Below are 13,864 nucleotides of genomic sequence, written 5' to 3'. Positions count from 1 at the left end.
TATCTACATTTCAAGTACACTAAATATATTGATGATATGTTATGGAAAGTGCACAAATTACTGACTCGTCGTCTATAAAGATAGCTTTCTCAAATGCCTTAAAATAGAAGTAGTGTTAAGAATATCTTTTTATATGTAACTCTATGCAAATAGTTACATACAATAACAATAACTGGATGTAGTAAAGCTATCAATGAACATGCAAAAAAACAAAAGAAAATATAGACCCTTTTTTTACCAATAATAAGTAACATGAATCAACTTTCTCAACCAAAGTTCTATTCAATATTATGTTATACATTATCCGACTTAAAATTTGGATAAAAGAAACTTTACCCGTACTTCTTTTTATCTTTTTTTGCTCAATTAAATGTGTCGCAATATATTATTCCACCGTTCGAGGTAAACAATACATAGTCATTCTTTATATATTGTCACTACAAATATTTAAAATTCGGAAGGTAGGCGCAAAAAAAAAAAAAAACGATCTACATATATATAACTGCATGATACATGCCACAACACATAATAAGATTTAAGAACAACAACGAAAGTAAATTAAAAGAATTACAAACATTACATCAACTTAAATGCATCTAACAAAAGCCACCTGAGATCGTTCCTCATAATCCATTTGTTATACCCCGTACATTTATACGACGAATTATCCGCAAGCAAATCGACTCAAGTTAAAGGCGGAATTATTTTCGGATACGAAATAGAAATCGTTAATTTTCAATTTTAATTAAAACATAAATTGTGTATAAATTTTATTGGTATAAAGATATTATTGGAGATTAGGGGTAAATTAACTATGATTAGATTATTAAGTGGGATTAAAATTTAAATCACTTCATTAATTAATTAAGCTTAAGGGGCCATGTGGGCCCCACCCGAATAAAAAAAAAAAAAAAAAAAGGAATCAAAATCTGGAAATTAACAAAACAAGGTGCAAAAGTGAGTCATCAAAAGGGGGAATACGTGTAGCAATATGGGAAATATATATATTTAATTGGATGTAGTGCAAATGACCATTTTCAAGTCATTTGTTGGTAGACAAAGCAAGAGCAAGAAAAAAAAAGTGCCCATGGCTGCTCACGGCTAGATTGGGGTTTAAAAAAAAAAAATCAGTTTTGTTGCTTAGTAAAAATTCTAAGGAGAAGACAAGGAGATAGAGGTGGAGAAGCAAGAATAAGTATAAAGATTTAAGACACAAATTGGAGCCAAGTATCCAAAGTAAGAATTGGTTATTTCTTTTACATTTAGAATGAGTTGGATGCATTGTGAATATGTATAAAATGGTGCATGTTGGTATTGAATGTTGTTGTTGAAATTTAAAGTTAGCCGTGTGAAGGGCTTATGTGAAGTAATGTTTGAATTTCTTGTACATGTATTAAGGATGGTTTGAATGATGTAGTGTGTTTGAAAGGAATGAAAATTATGAAATTTTGTATGTGGTTGTGTTGAAGCCGTGTAGGAGTTGATTTAAGGAGTTAATGGACTGTTTTATGTGATACTTTAGTTGTTGATTGTTATGGACATTGTGGTGTATTGTTTGCATTTTAAATATGTGAGTTAAGATGTAAAAGAAATGATATATGTGGAAGTGGGAAAAACAGTCCAACCGTGGACTGTTTTATGTAAATGGATGGGCTAATTTAGTTTGAATGTTGATTGTTGTTGTCATGGGTTCTAAAATAAGAATGAAGACATCGATGGTTAAAAAGTGGAGTTGAAGTCGTTATGGACTGTTGTAGGAGTTAGTATGCTATTAATATAGTCTCTTGCGGTTATATAGACAATGTTGCTAAACGTGTTATTGTTGTTTGGTTGGAGTTGGACAATTGCAAGTTATTGCGATTTTTGTAAACTTGATAGATAAGTGTTGATCACAAGAAATTGTAAATGGTAATGTTATGTTGCTGTTTTGGGCCGTGAGCAGGAGTTATTTTTGATCAAGCATGATAGTTAATTTTAAGTAGAATTATAGTTGTTGTTGTCCCGAACTATATGGCGAAAAGATTGGAAAGTTAAAGTTGGAATTGTGTTGATACGATCATATTGTCGCTTTTTTATTGGATTGAAGGAATTGAAAGTATAAGTGTGCCCATGTATTGTTGCTGGTATTTCTGTGTCTACAGGAACACAATTGGAAATTTGGATAGGTGAACCTATAAGGGGAAGTGCTGCCGAATTTTTGCCAAATGCTATATAATAGAATACTTAAGTGAGAACATATATATAGACTGGAATGTAGGTCCTATAGAAGAATGAACTATAGAGTGGCGAACTAGGAAATATAGTTACTAACGATAACATCACTTTTATATAAATAGGCGAAAAGAGCAACGAGGCAAAAGGGATTCACGGATAGTCGTCGACAGGTATGTAAAGCTATCCTTTTCTTTCTCTTGGCATGTCCTAGATGTACTAGGTTTGAAATTGAACCTCAGGGGATATTCTGTTTATAGCAAACTCAATCTGAAAATGTCCATTTTTCATTCAATAGAATTGAATCCTATAAGTACGTTTTGTTGAAAGAATTTGGTAAGTTTACACAAATTGCTTGGAAAGTTAGGAGATTGTTCGAAGATCTCCAGGGATGACTCTATAGACTTAATGTACGTAAATTGAGCCTATCACTTTAGTTGACCCGAGGTGGGCCCACTATGCTCGATGTCACTCTTATTGCATTTTAACCTATTTTGAGAAGTTTTAAAGGAAACGTCTTAACTACTCTTCTGACTACTAAATGACACTTGTTTAAGTTATTCTATTGAGTCTTATAAATTATTTTGGAATATGGAAATGATCCCAAGAAGACTATTATCACATAATCTATTTTTGTTATCCGAAATATACGCACCGTGACTATCGTGCGGTTTCATTAATACGGTTGTTGTTCGGAATACTCCATCGAGTCCTTGTAAAATGTATTATGTCTCATATTGCATTAGTTTCTCACTACTCCACTCGTGGATGTCTCAATGTTTCCTTCACTGAGCCCGGGCCAGGATATGTTGTCAAGCGTATTCCTCTGCATTGTTCGCCGTGCCTCGATGGTGAGGGGGCAGGTATACGTGTACATGGGTTGTGGAGTATGCTGTGTCATGTACACTATTTTGATATGATATGATATGATCCGATATGGCCATTTGACATGACATGCTATGTTATGGGGTTACCCCCTATTCTGATCCTTATGTGTTGTGGCACCAGCGTCGGGAGGGTGACCACGTTCTGTCTACCGAGTCCCTTGGCGGGGGCCGGACATGATATGGCATATGTTTCTGTACACATTCCTTATGTTTTGAAATATGCATTTGGTATTCTGGATTTTTGCATTCCTTTCTGTTCGTTCTGTTTCCGGTTATGATTTTGGTTTCTCTACTTCAGGCTTTATATATTCAGTACATATTTCGTACTGACCCCCTTTCTTCGGGGGCTGCGTTTTCATGCCGCGCAGGTACATACGACAGGTTCGCTGATCCGCCCGCTTAGGATCTTATTCTGCTATTCTGAGGCGCTCTCTTATCCGGAGCCTATATTTTTGGTACAGTCTCCTGCTATTGTATAAATGTACGTCACTCAGGGGTACGACGGGGCCCTGTCCCGTCATATGATTCTGTCGGTCTGTTTAGAGGTCTGTGGGCATGTTTGTGGGTTGGGGGTCTTCCTGTATGAATGCGTGTATATGTTGTGTTTGGGCGATCCCATTCGCCGCGGCGGCCGGTCCGCATATGTTTAAATGTTGCTTTGTTGGCCCTGTGTGGCCTTTGTTGGTATTTTCTGTGCGCAGGGTATATTGGATAGTCTGTTAAACAAAGGAAACTCTGCCGAAATTTTTCTGGAAATTATCTAAATTTAAAATATAGTCTTGTCGGCTTCTGCTATATACGGGAATGCGGTTAATAAAATCTGAGATAGCATTTGATAGATGTGTCTGGGTGCCCAGATCGGGCACTAGTCACGGCTTACGGGGTTGGGTCGTGACACCATTGATCAGTCAATCTCCTTGACCGACCTGTTTAGTCTTAGAACATAATTTTTGCACTTAATAAGCCACTGGTAATGAAATTTACAGTAAATCTATGAGAGATAATTGATTCCTGATTGTCTTTATTAAAGAAGATTTTTTATTTAGTTACATATCTATGTAGAATATGTTGAGGAAGTTTTTTGAAGAAATCAATAAAAAGGTACCTCTTCAAGGATTTAATTTTCTTTTAGGATCTATTCTATGCTTTGCTTTTATGCTTTATGATAATTTTGTCCTGCAAAAAAATAAAAAGAAAGTTATGAATCGAGAATCTCTAACTCAAATTTGGAAATTTAAACCACATAAATTTTTAAAAAATAAATTGAAACCAATAAATCAGAGAGGTCAAAATTACTTATTTGGACAAGTCTGACGGAACCGACCCTTTGCAAAATCTGATAAAATAAAAAAACAGATTGTTAGTGTTACTTCACCTCTACATCGAGTATTATATTTGTGTTTCATAATAAACATGTCCACGAATATAGGGAAAATTGTCATCATTTGCAAACCTTAATAATGCTATCTTCTTCTCCTTCTACAACGGAAGAGGAACTTCTAATTAACAGACGTTTCTTCAAGGTGATGGTGTTTGATTTACACTCTGAACTTGTAAGATAAAATAATCGAAAAAGAAGAGAAAATGCAGGCTTGTTACTTGCCTGGACTGGATGCAATACGTAAAAGAAAGTACATATAAAAAAAACGAAGAAGGAAAAGAGTGATTTAAGGAAATGGTATGAATAGCATTAATGATGAGGTTAATGGGAGGGAAAAGGGTATACCAACGAAGGGATTGGAAAGATTGGAAAGGTTTCAGGAAAAGAGATTAATAGTGTTAAGTAGTATAATATAAATAAATAAGACCATCTTTAATATTCAACAAATTTTAAGGTAAAATATTTTTAAAAATACATAAAGTCTTTTAAAAAATCCTATGAGTGGTGCACCTCATATTTCTTTTGCCTAGCACTATATATAGATTAAATATTAATAAGCCTTTACTTTTTTTTCTCCAAATTAGACTTTATTGGTATTATTATAATTATGGAGTACTTATTGTCTTGTAACTGATTGTAGATAGTTGAAGAGGCTAACCAATAGTAGTAATAACGATGGTTTATAAGCCTTATCCTATGATTTCAGTTAATTTTGAATTAATAAGCCTTTAATTTAAATAAAATTTGAAGGGAGAAGTTGATGAAAAAAATTCAAAAAAAGGAGAAAAAAGATAAATGCCAATGGAGGCTATAGAAAGGTGCCACATAGGATTGTCTATGCCTAGCTTTATATTATATATAGATTTTAAGCTTGAACTTAGAATTTTGAATATCAATAAGTTTTATATGCCATGGATGTTAGTAACTCAAATAAAGTTCAAATCAAAACCAACTCAACACTAATGCTAACAGAAGAAATTCAATGCTAACACTAGGAATGACAGTAATGTTGGATATCTATTTTTTAATTTTGCATAATTGATTTAGAGCATAAAAATACATAGCTTAATTTTTTTCTTTGTCATGTAATTAATACTTATTAGCCGTATTTATTTTAGCATAACCTAGTATTTAGATTAAAGTCATTTTCTTTATGGCTTATTAATTAGCAATACTTATTTTAAGCGATTTTATTATCTTTTTTGTTGAATATTTTAATACCATGTCATCACCCATCTCACATTTTGTGTTATTTTCTTAAGAAACTCCTTAGTTATATAGTTGTATCTTACTAAGACTAAATAAATAGTTGAAGTAAAAGTCATATGTTTTTATGAAGATTTTTTCGGAAAAAAATCCGAAAAACCGAATAATCTGAGAAAACCGAAGTTGAAAAACCCGAATTTTATTGGTTTGGTTTGATTTATAAATTTAAAAACCCGACACATTTGGTTTGTTTTGGTATTTAAAAATCCGAACCAACCCGATCCATAAATACCCCTAATGATACCGATAAAAAATGGATCCAAATCTCAAAGCATTTCAAATGTTATGTTCCGTTGAAATAACAGGGGAAAAAAAGGAAATCATTTTTAATGTCCAATTATGCAGTCAATCTAAAATGTCAACCATCTCATCACAACCCGTGATTATAAGGAGGAGTATTACGTTTAGGATGAACATAGTAGAAAATGAAATATTACCATAAATTTAGATTAATCGGATAATAAATTTTGAATATCAAATATAATTGTAAAATGAACGATAAGTATTACTTTAGGGAAAGTGAAGGTAGTATAAAGCTACGTTGCTCGGACTTTTTAAAAACGTCGACGAGTATGTACCGAATTCTCTAAGCATATTGCGTCTTTAGAAAATTCAACACGAATGTGGTAACATTTTTGAAGAACGGAGAGTGACACATGTTAAAAAAAAAGAGAATGTTTGAGGATGGAGATGGTCCCGACCTTTAAAAGTTTAAAGCCGGGAAAGCTGAGGTGGAAAGCAGGGAACCATACCTCTTTGCAATCCATAAGAAGAATAAGATGACGACGTGGCCTCTTCTTTCCCAATCTATACTTGTATCAGTTATAATTATACAGTTGGCATCAATCACCATTCTCTGAGTCTCTAATGGCGTCCACCCTCTACGCCCAGGTTACTAATCTCCCTTCTCTTCCCTCTCGCAAGCTCTCTTCTTCCTTCTCATGGCGCACCACTCTCTATTCTCCCATCACCACTACTAAAGGTAATTACAAGTCTCTTCAGGTGTTAACAAAATTTGATTCTAATTTTCCATTTTCTTTGGAGTATTTTTCTTCTCTTTCCCCTACCCATTATTATGCCATTAACACTAGTAAAGGTATTTACAGTCTTTTGGGGTTTTGACAAAACATGATTCCATCATTACCCACTAATTTTGTTGGCTTTTTTCTTTTTTTGGGTAAATTTTGATCTCTTTCCCTTATCCATTATGCCATTAGTAAAGGTAAGTGGAGTCTTTGGGGTACTAGAAAAGTATTGATTCCAACAATACCCACTATTTTTTTTTATTTTTATTTTTAAATTTTGAATTCTGGTCCCGTAGGCAAACATTGTTCGTTACCTAAGGTGGTGTGCAACGCTCAGAGTGCACCAGCGGCGGTGAATTTAGCTCCGGGAACGCCAGTGAGGCCGACTAGCATTCTTGTTGTGGGTGCCACAGGCACATTGGGACGGCAAGTAGTTAGGAGAGCACTGGACGAGGGGTACGACGTTAGATGTCTTGTCAGGCCTAGGCCTGCTCCTGCTGATTTTCTTCGTGATTGGGGCGCCACTGTTGTCAATGTAAGCCAGTGAACTATACTCAAACCTCTCTATAACAGCGTCCCCGATATATTTTAGTTGTTATATAGGACATTTAATATAATATAACATGAAAATCAGTTCCAAACAGAACTTGGCCGTTATATTGAAATGTTGTTATAGAGAGGTCTTACTGTATTTGTAACATCCATTCTTATTTTTCTTTTATGTTGTGAAAATTATCTAGTTAAACTGATTTCTGGACAGGGGGATTTAAGCAAACCTGAAACACTTCCAGCAACATTGGTTGGAGTCCATACAATTATTGATTGTGCTACTGGACGCCCGGAAGAGCCTATAAAAACTGTAAGCATCCATAATGACGAAAAGGGGTGAATAATTGATTCATACTATACTTAGGGTTCTCATGGGAATGAAAATGCTCTGATTATTTAACTGTCTCGATTCTCTTATTTACGTTGTTGTTGTGGTGGCTTGTCAAACTTATTTGCTTTAGCCGTTCATTTTAGGTAGATTGGGAAGGAAAAGTTGCTCTAATACAATGTGCTAAAGCCATGGGAATTCAAAAATTTATATTTTTCTCGATTCACAACTGCGACAAGCATCCTGAAGTTCCTCTGATGGAGATCAAACACTGTACAGAGAAGTATCTCCGAGATTCAGGCTTGAACCATGTTGTAATTCGGTTATGTGGCTTCATGCAGGTATCATCCTCTAATTATTTTATTTGGTATGGTGAAAGTATGCCTTAAATATGAACATTTTAACCACAATGCTGAAACAAAGATCATTGAATTTGAAAACTCTTGAAAGGTATTTCAATAAGTTAGATTCATGAAATTTTTTTGGTAAACCTAATGAAAATAGGGAAGCATTTCTTAAGCTCAAAAGATGTGTAAATCACGGTTTTATATATTACAGCATTGTAAATGGACACCTTAGAGTGTCAAAAGCCTATCAACATACTAGTTGAAACACCAAGATGTTGCTACTTGAAATTTGTAATGCAGAAGCAGAGAAGCTTGTCACATTATGCTGTTATTATTGACAAAATTTAGAGCTTTGTTTGAGTTACAAACAAGCTCTACATATCTTAGAAGGGGAACCTAGGGCACTATGACCACATGTGTGCCCTCTGTGCACTTTAAAACGGAGTGCCTCTTTGATCTTATTGATTAACTCATAGCGGTTGGAAAAAATACAAAGGTGCCCATACAAATAGTTTTTAAACCAATTGATAAGGTGTTATTCTCATGTTTCGTTTTGCCTTGTCTATTGTCTTATTACTTTAAAATTCATTTTCTCCAGGGCCTTATTGGTCAATATGCAGTGCCTATATTAGAAGAAAAGTCTGTATGGGGAACTGATGCTCCCACTCGAATAGCATACATGGACACCCAAGTAATTTTTCCACTTAATTTCATTTGAGTCCATTTAATGTAATCAGTAAATAATTCTATGCTACATTTCTTCCAGGATATTGCTCGCTTGACATTCATAGCTTTGCGCAATGAGAACATTAATGGGAAGCTTCTCACTTTTGCTGGGCCTCGGGCATGGACAACACAAGAGGTAAGAAAGACCTCCATTTTAAGCATTATGATTAAGTTTCTTCGGCACCTTACAATGTAGCCATTTGTGGTACTTTTTGTTTCTGGTATTGGGGTAAGCAACACCAGATACTGTTAATATCAAAATCTTACCTCAAAGCCAAGTTCATTTTGAAATTTCTGTAGGAGTTAGGCCATCAAATTTCTGCTAAATATACTCTAGATCTTTTCTATATACTAGACAATAAGAAAAAAAGGTCAATCCACATCTTCGAAATCACAAAACCATTTCCCATAGTCAAACCATTACTAATTATTCTGAACTTAGATCATATACCTTTTTTTGTTGCTTTTTCTGTCTATTATTCTCTCCCTTTTCTCCTGTTTGGATGATGTCTATTACCCTCTTGTCAAGTAAGTACTCATTGAATCAGGTGATAACATTGTGCGAGAGACTTGCTGGCCAAGATGCCAATGTGACTACAGTGCCTGTCTCAGTTTTGCGATTTACACGCCAGCTGACTCGGTTGTTTGAGTGGACGAGTGATGTTGCTGATAGATTGGCATTTTCAGAGGTTGAAATTTCTTCTAGCCTTACATTTTGTGTTTTTTCTTCTTTGTTTAATGAGTATTTCTTCATTATCAAATGCAGTCTGATGCCACTAGAATATCAATCCTGTCTTATTGTTCTGGCTGTTCATTATATCTACTACATCATTTCCTTTCTTCTAGTTGTTTCAATGTTCTTTCCAAAAAATAAACCTATTCTTAAGGTAAGGGAAAAGGTAACCCTTTTAATAAATGAGGAGTTGAGAGAATGTACGAGGATGAAATTTTAGAATGTGCTATTCTCAGTGCCCTTTGAATAGATAACTATATATACAGATTGTATTCCTTTGCTGCATCATTCCTTAGAAATTAGCTGCCATGAAATGTTTTGCTTGTTAGTTTGTTTCCATGACAAATCTCCATTGGAACAAGTAAAAGAATCAATGTTGCCTGGTGTATCAGTCAGATTTTGGTGACATTTTAGCTGATATTTAACGGTGGATATCCTCAGAATAAGATGTTCAAGAACAACTTTTGATCTTTTTTAAATACCAAAGTCATTCACAATTGAGGTATAGTGCTTGTTTTGATTGATTTTCCTTGACCATATTTTCCCTTTCTCGTTTGCATGAGAAGTTACTCATATTTACTTGAGGCACTGCCTCACTCTCTCTTTTTATTAGTGAAGACCATATCGTTCTTTTTATTTTTTCATCTGCAACAGCTTTCTGATCTGTGACCAAGCAATAGAAAAGAATAATACGGGATAAACCCGTGTATAAAACAGTGCATGTCTCCCATGCTGGAGGGTTAGATGGCAAAAGACAAAGTTAATGTTATTGGTCTGTGTGGCAATTTCCAGGTTTTGACAAGTGATACTGTCTTCTCAGTTCCTATGGCTGAGACATATAACCTTCTGGGTGTGGATGCAAAAGACGTCAGTTCACTGGAGAAATATCTCCAGGATTATTTCACCAACATACTCAAGAAGTTGAAAGACCTTAAGGCTCAATCGAAGCAAACAGATATTTTCTTTTGAGAGGAATACTTGTTTATGTTGTTGTACAAGTAATATACACTGTGACAAGGATACATCGGCAGAGGTTTGCTCCTTTGGAACTCCCAATCTTCTTTTTTCCCCTAGTTTGTTCCTCATGTATTGTAAAGAAGATAAAGAAAGAAAATGACTTGACTTTGATTCAAATGAAATTTTGGAACTACTTCTCCGATCTACTGAATATTGAGAACTGGGTATGATTAATAACTATGAGAACAGCTCCTCTACCAACAACCTCAAGACAATCGAAGCAATTTACTGCAGTGGGATGGGCGCCTTCTGCTCATCAAGTATTCTTGGGTGTTCTTTCTAAAAACTCGTCTCAAGTATATTACAGTGTTCAACCACAACTTTTTCATGCACAATGTCATTTCCAGTTAGTTCGTCCTGCACCAAAAGTAGAATAACATATAGAAATAAGTGAACAAGCATTCCATCATTTTCATCTCCACAGAAAGTCAAAAGCAACGGTGCATATTGCCAATGAACCTATTGCACCAAATCTAGCTGCTGGACGTAAACAATATAAATGACGCTCAAAGGCTATTAAAGATATCATGAAGAAAATTTACATATTTGCGGTTGAGACATCTGCCTGATTTAAACCAACATATGCTTGTGACCGAAAGTTAATTATCATATAATATTAAAAGTGGGAAGCTCCTATATCTAAAGTTAAATTATGAAAATACCCTTTTAAGTTAATTATTGACCCATTTACCCTCCACTAAATTATTCCTTCATTTGTAATGTATGGAAAAAACAATTTATGAAATTTGTCTCAAAAATTAGCCAAAGATTTGTTACATCAAAGACAGCCACATCAGCGAGTATTCACTATACAATTAATATGAGTCAGTTTTTTTTTTTTTTTTTTTAAATTCTGCTTCTTTTAGCTTACATGAATTTCATCCGTTTGTTCCTTTTTTATTACGTAGGTAGTGCCATGACTAAGTCACATAAAGCCTCACCGGGGTCAAAAGGGAAAAACATCCACATAGCATGGTCAAGAACACAACTATCCACTCCGTAAGTACCTCTTTCAACATAAGATGCATCCCCAACACAAACATGAGCATCATTATATGAAAATAAGTAGTAAAAAAAGGTGTCACGCAAAACAACTTCCTCATATATGTCATCCTCAAATGTAGCCTCACTACTAGGTTCAAGAACAAGATCATGCATTAGGCTACTGGGATTTTGAGCATACAAGGAGGAATTAGCAATTTGTAGGCAAGCATCACCTTCATTTTCAACACTTCCCCTCCCTATAAGTGGATTACAACTCCTCAAGGGAAGATCTTCATCGTAGGGAAGAGTGTTATCATTCCATAGTTAACCACAAGACCCATCATAGCCTCCAAAGGTGGCTACAAGTTCATCGTTACAATTCAATCCACTATGCACATTATCCTCACTAGTCATGTTTTCATTGAATAAGACATAGATTAAGAGAGAACATTCTATGAACAATGGTGAATCAAAGCATACCATCTCACTCTCAAAAAGACAAATGTCACCTTTCAAAGCATTTTCATTTTCATGACTATCCACATGACACAACACTATCAAAATCTTGAGTCTCATCAAATGTCAACAAAGTAAGACCATGGGACTCATCTCCATATGTATCAAATAAGGGTGGTGTGTCATATTCACTTTCTTCCATACTATCAACTTGGATAAATTCATCACTAAATTGAGGCTCATAAAACACATGACAAGATTCCTCAATTAGTGGACTATCAATACAAGCAAGTTGACCAACACAATCACCCACACTAGCTGGACTCAAATTGATCTTGCTAGAAGAGTCAATCCGGTCATCAATAGGATCAACTTGTGTGTGAGCAATCATATCACAAGACAATGTACTAACATGCAAACCACAACTGTTAATACTAGGTGGACACAAATTGATCTCACAAGAAGAATCAACCTGGTCATCAAAAGGATCAACTGATCAACTAGTGTTGGAACACTCACATCAACATCATTGTCAACAACCATTGAAGTACTAAGCTCAACACAAGGTAAAGAATCATTAAGCTCAATTAGGGACAACCTATCATTTACACTCACTTCAACAACATGGTCAGTCACATCATTTAGGGTGTTAAGATTAGCTATTTTACCTTGAAGTTCGCACACAACATCTCCTTTACCTCGGATTTCAACTCGGGAGTCCATTTGCTCTTTCGGGAGGCTCTCAACTACCTCATGAACTTTAAAAGTTTGAAGCTCAACATTCGGCTTGTTTCCAAGAATACCTGCACTATTCTCAAAATAACTAGAAAAGAAAGAAAAGTTACAAGGGTTAGAACGGGGTTGTGACAACTCCCTCACATCACTCCTCACAACCTCTCCTTTTCTCTAGAGTTGTCACTTTTCACTCCCTTACTCCTCTCAATCTTTTCTCTCTCAATTTCATAGGAGTTAGGACAAGTGCCAAGTACTTTTTTGGAAGGGTTAAGGGAACCCTCCACTTTACTCTCCTCTTTCGCTTCACAAGGCTTAGACTTCTCCACCTTCATTTGTTGTGCCTTGCATAAGCATTCCATCATTAGGTGAATCTCTTCAAAATTCTTCTTCGCCCATTGTGGGATTTCGGGACCACTCTCTACAGGACGAAATTTACATGCAATTGTTTCATCTTTAGGAAGTACGGGTGGAAAGAGAGGTCTCCATTGTTTGTTCACTATGTACTTGCACCATTCTTGCTCAAATGAAACCTTATGTTCTTGGAACCAAGGGTTTCCCAAACATAAGTGACAATTGTCTAGTGGAAGTACATCACACCAAACCTCCTCTTGGTATTTGTCATGGATAAAGAACACTCTTGCACTCTTATCAACAAAGTTCCCTCCTTGATAGTAAGGATCTCGTCTCATCACACATTTAATACCCAATGTCTCAACCACTTGAGGCGCAAGGTAGTTTCCATAGATACTATCATCCAACATAAGGACATACCCCACACTACCAAGTAAATTCACCTTTGTCTCAAGAATTCGCCACTTCAGGTCATTTCTCACTTAAGACCTTGCATTTCTTCCACTTCCATCACCTTTCAATACTTCGCTCCTCCTACCTTCAACATCATAACCATATTGAGAACATGGTATCTTCGTAATAGGATAAGAAGCCTGATTCATCATATTCCTTGAAGTAGGAAATGTATACCCTCTACTTTCTCTAGGGCGACTCGTACTTGGTCCAACCCATACATTTACACCACTTCGCTTGGAATAGGAAGTATCACAATTCAATGTACGTGAATAGCCTCTAGAAGATTCTTCACAATTATCATGTTCCACATAATCTCCATAGACATAGTCACTACAAAGCGCAAAACCATAAGGTTCATATTCATCACAACTTCCCATTTCATGCAAGTTTCCATCAACTGCCTCATAATGTA

The 13,864-nt window shown here is 35.5% G+C and overlaps 1 protein-coding gene and 1 long non-coding RNA gene across 2 annotated transcripts; both read left to right on the top strand.

The window, feature by feature from the left end:
- Window positions 1-771: 771 nt before the first annotated feature.
- On the top strand, window positions 772-3,809 carry LOC132600288 (uncharacterized). The gene is made up of 3 exons (XR_009567178.1): window positions 772-1,236; window positions 2,337-2,384; window positions 3,467-3,809. It is a non-coding gene; the product is annotated as an uncharacterized LOC132600288 (long non-coding RNA).
- Window positions 3,810-6,516: 2,707 nt separating this feature from the next.
- LOC132599379 (protein HIGH CHLOROPHYLL FLUORESCENCE PHENOTYPE 244, chloroplastic) lies at window positions 6,517-10,614 on the top strand. Its single transcript, XM_060312720.1, has 8 exons — window positions 6,517-6,727; window positions 7,067-7,305; window positions 7,531-7,629; window positions 7,794-7,988; window positions 8,593-8,685; window positions 8,761-8,856; window positions 9,269-9,409; window positions 10,246-10,614. Exons 1-8 carry the CDS (start codon window positions 6,613-6,615, stop codon window positions 10,420-10,422), a joined length of 1,155 nt encoding a protein of 384 aa, XP_060168703.1. The 5' UTR covers window positions 6,517-6,612; the 3' UTR covers window positions 10,423-10,614.
- The last annotated feature ends 3,250 nt before the right edge of the window (window positions 10,615-13,864 follow it).

This window comes from Lycium barbarum, chromosome 6, assembly GCF_019175385.1.
Source record: "Lycium barbarum isolate Lr01 chromosome 6, ASM1917538v2, whole genome shotgun sequence".
In the NCBI taxonomy this organism is placed as follows: Eukaryota; Viridiplantae; Streptophyta; class Magnoliopsida; order Solanales; family Solanaceae; genus Lycium; species Lycium barbarum.
This window is presented reverse-complemented; position numbering and strand designations above follow the sequence as displayed.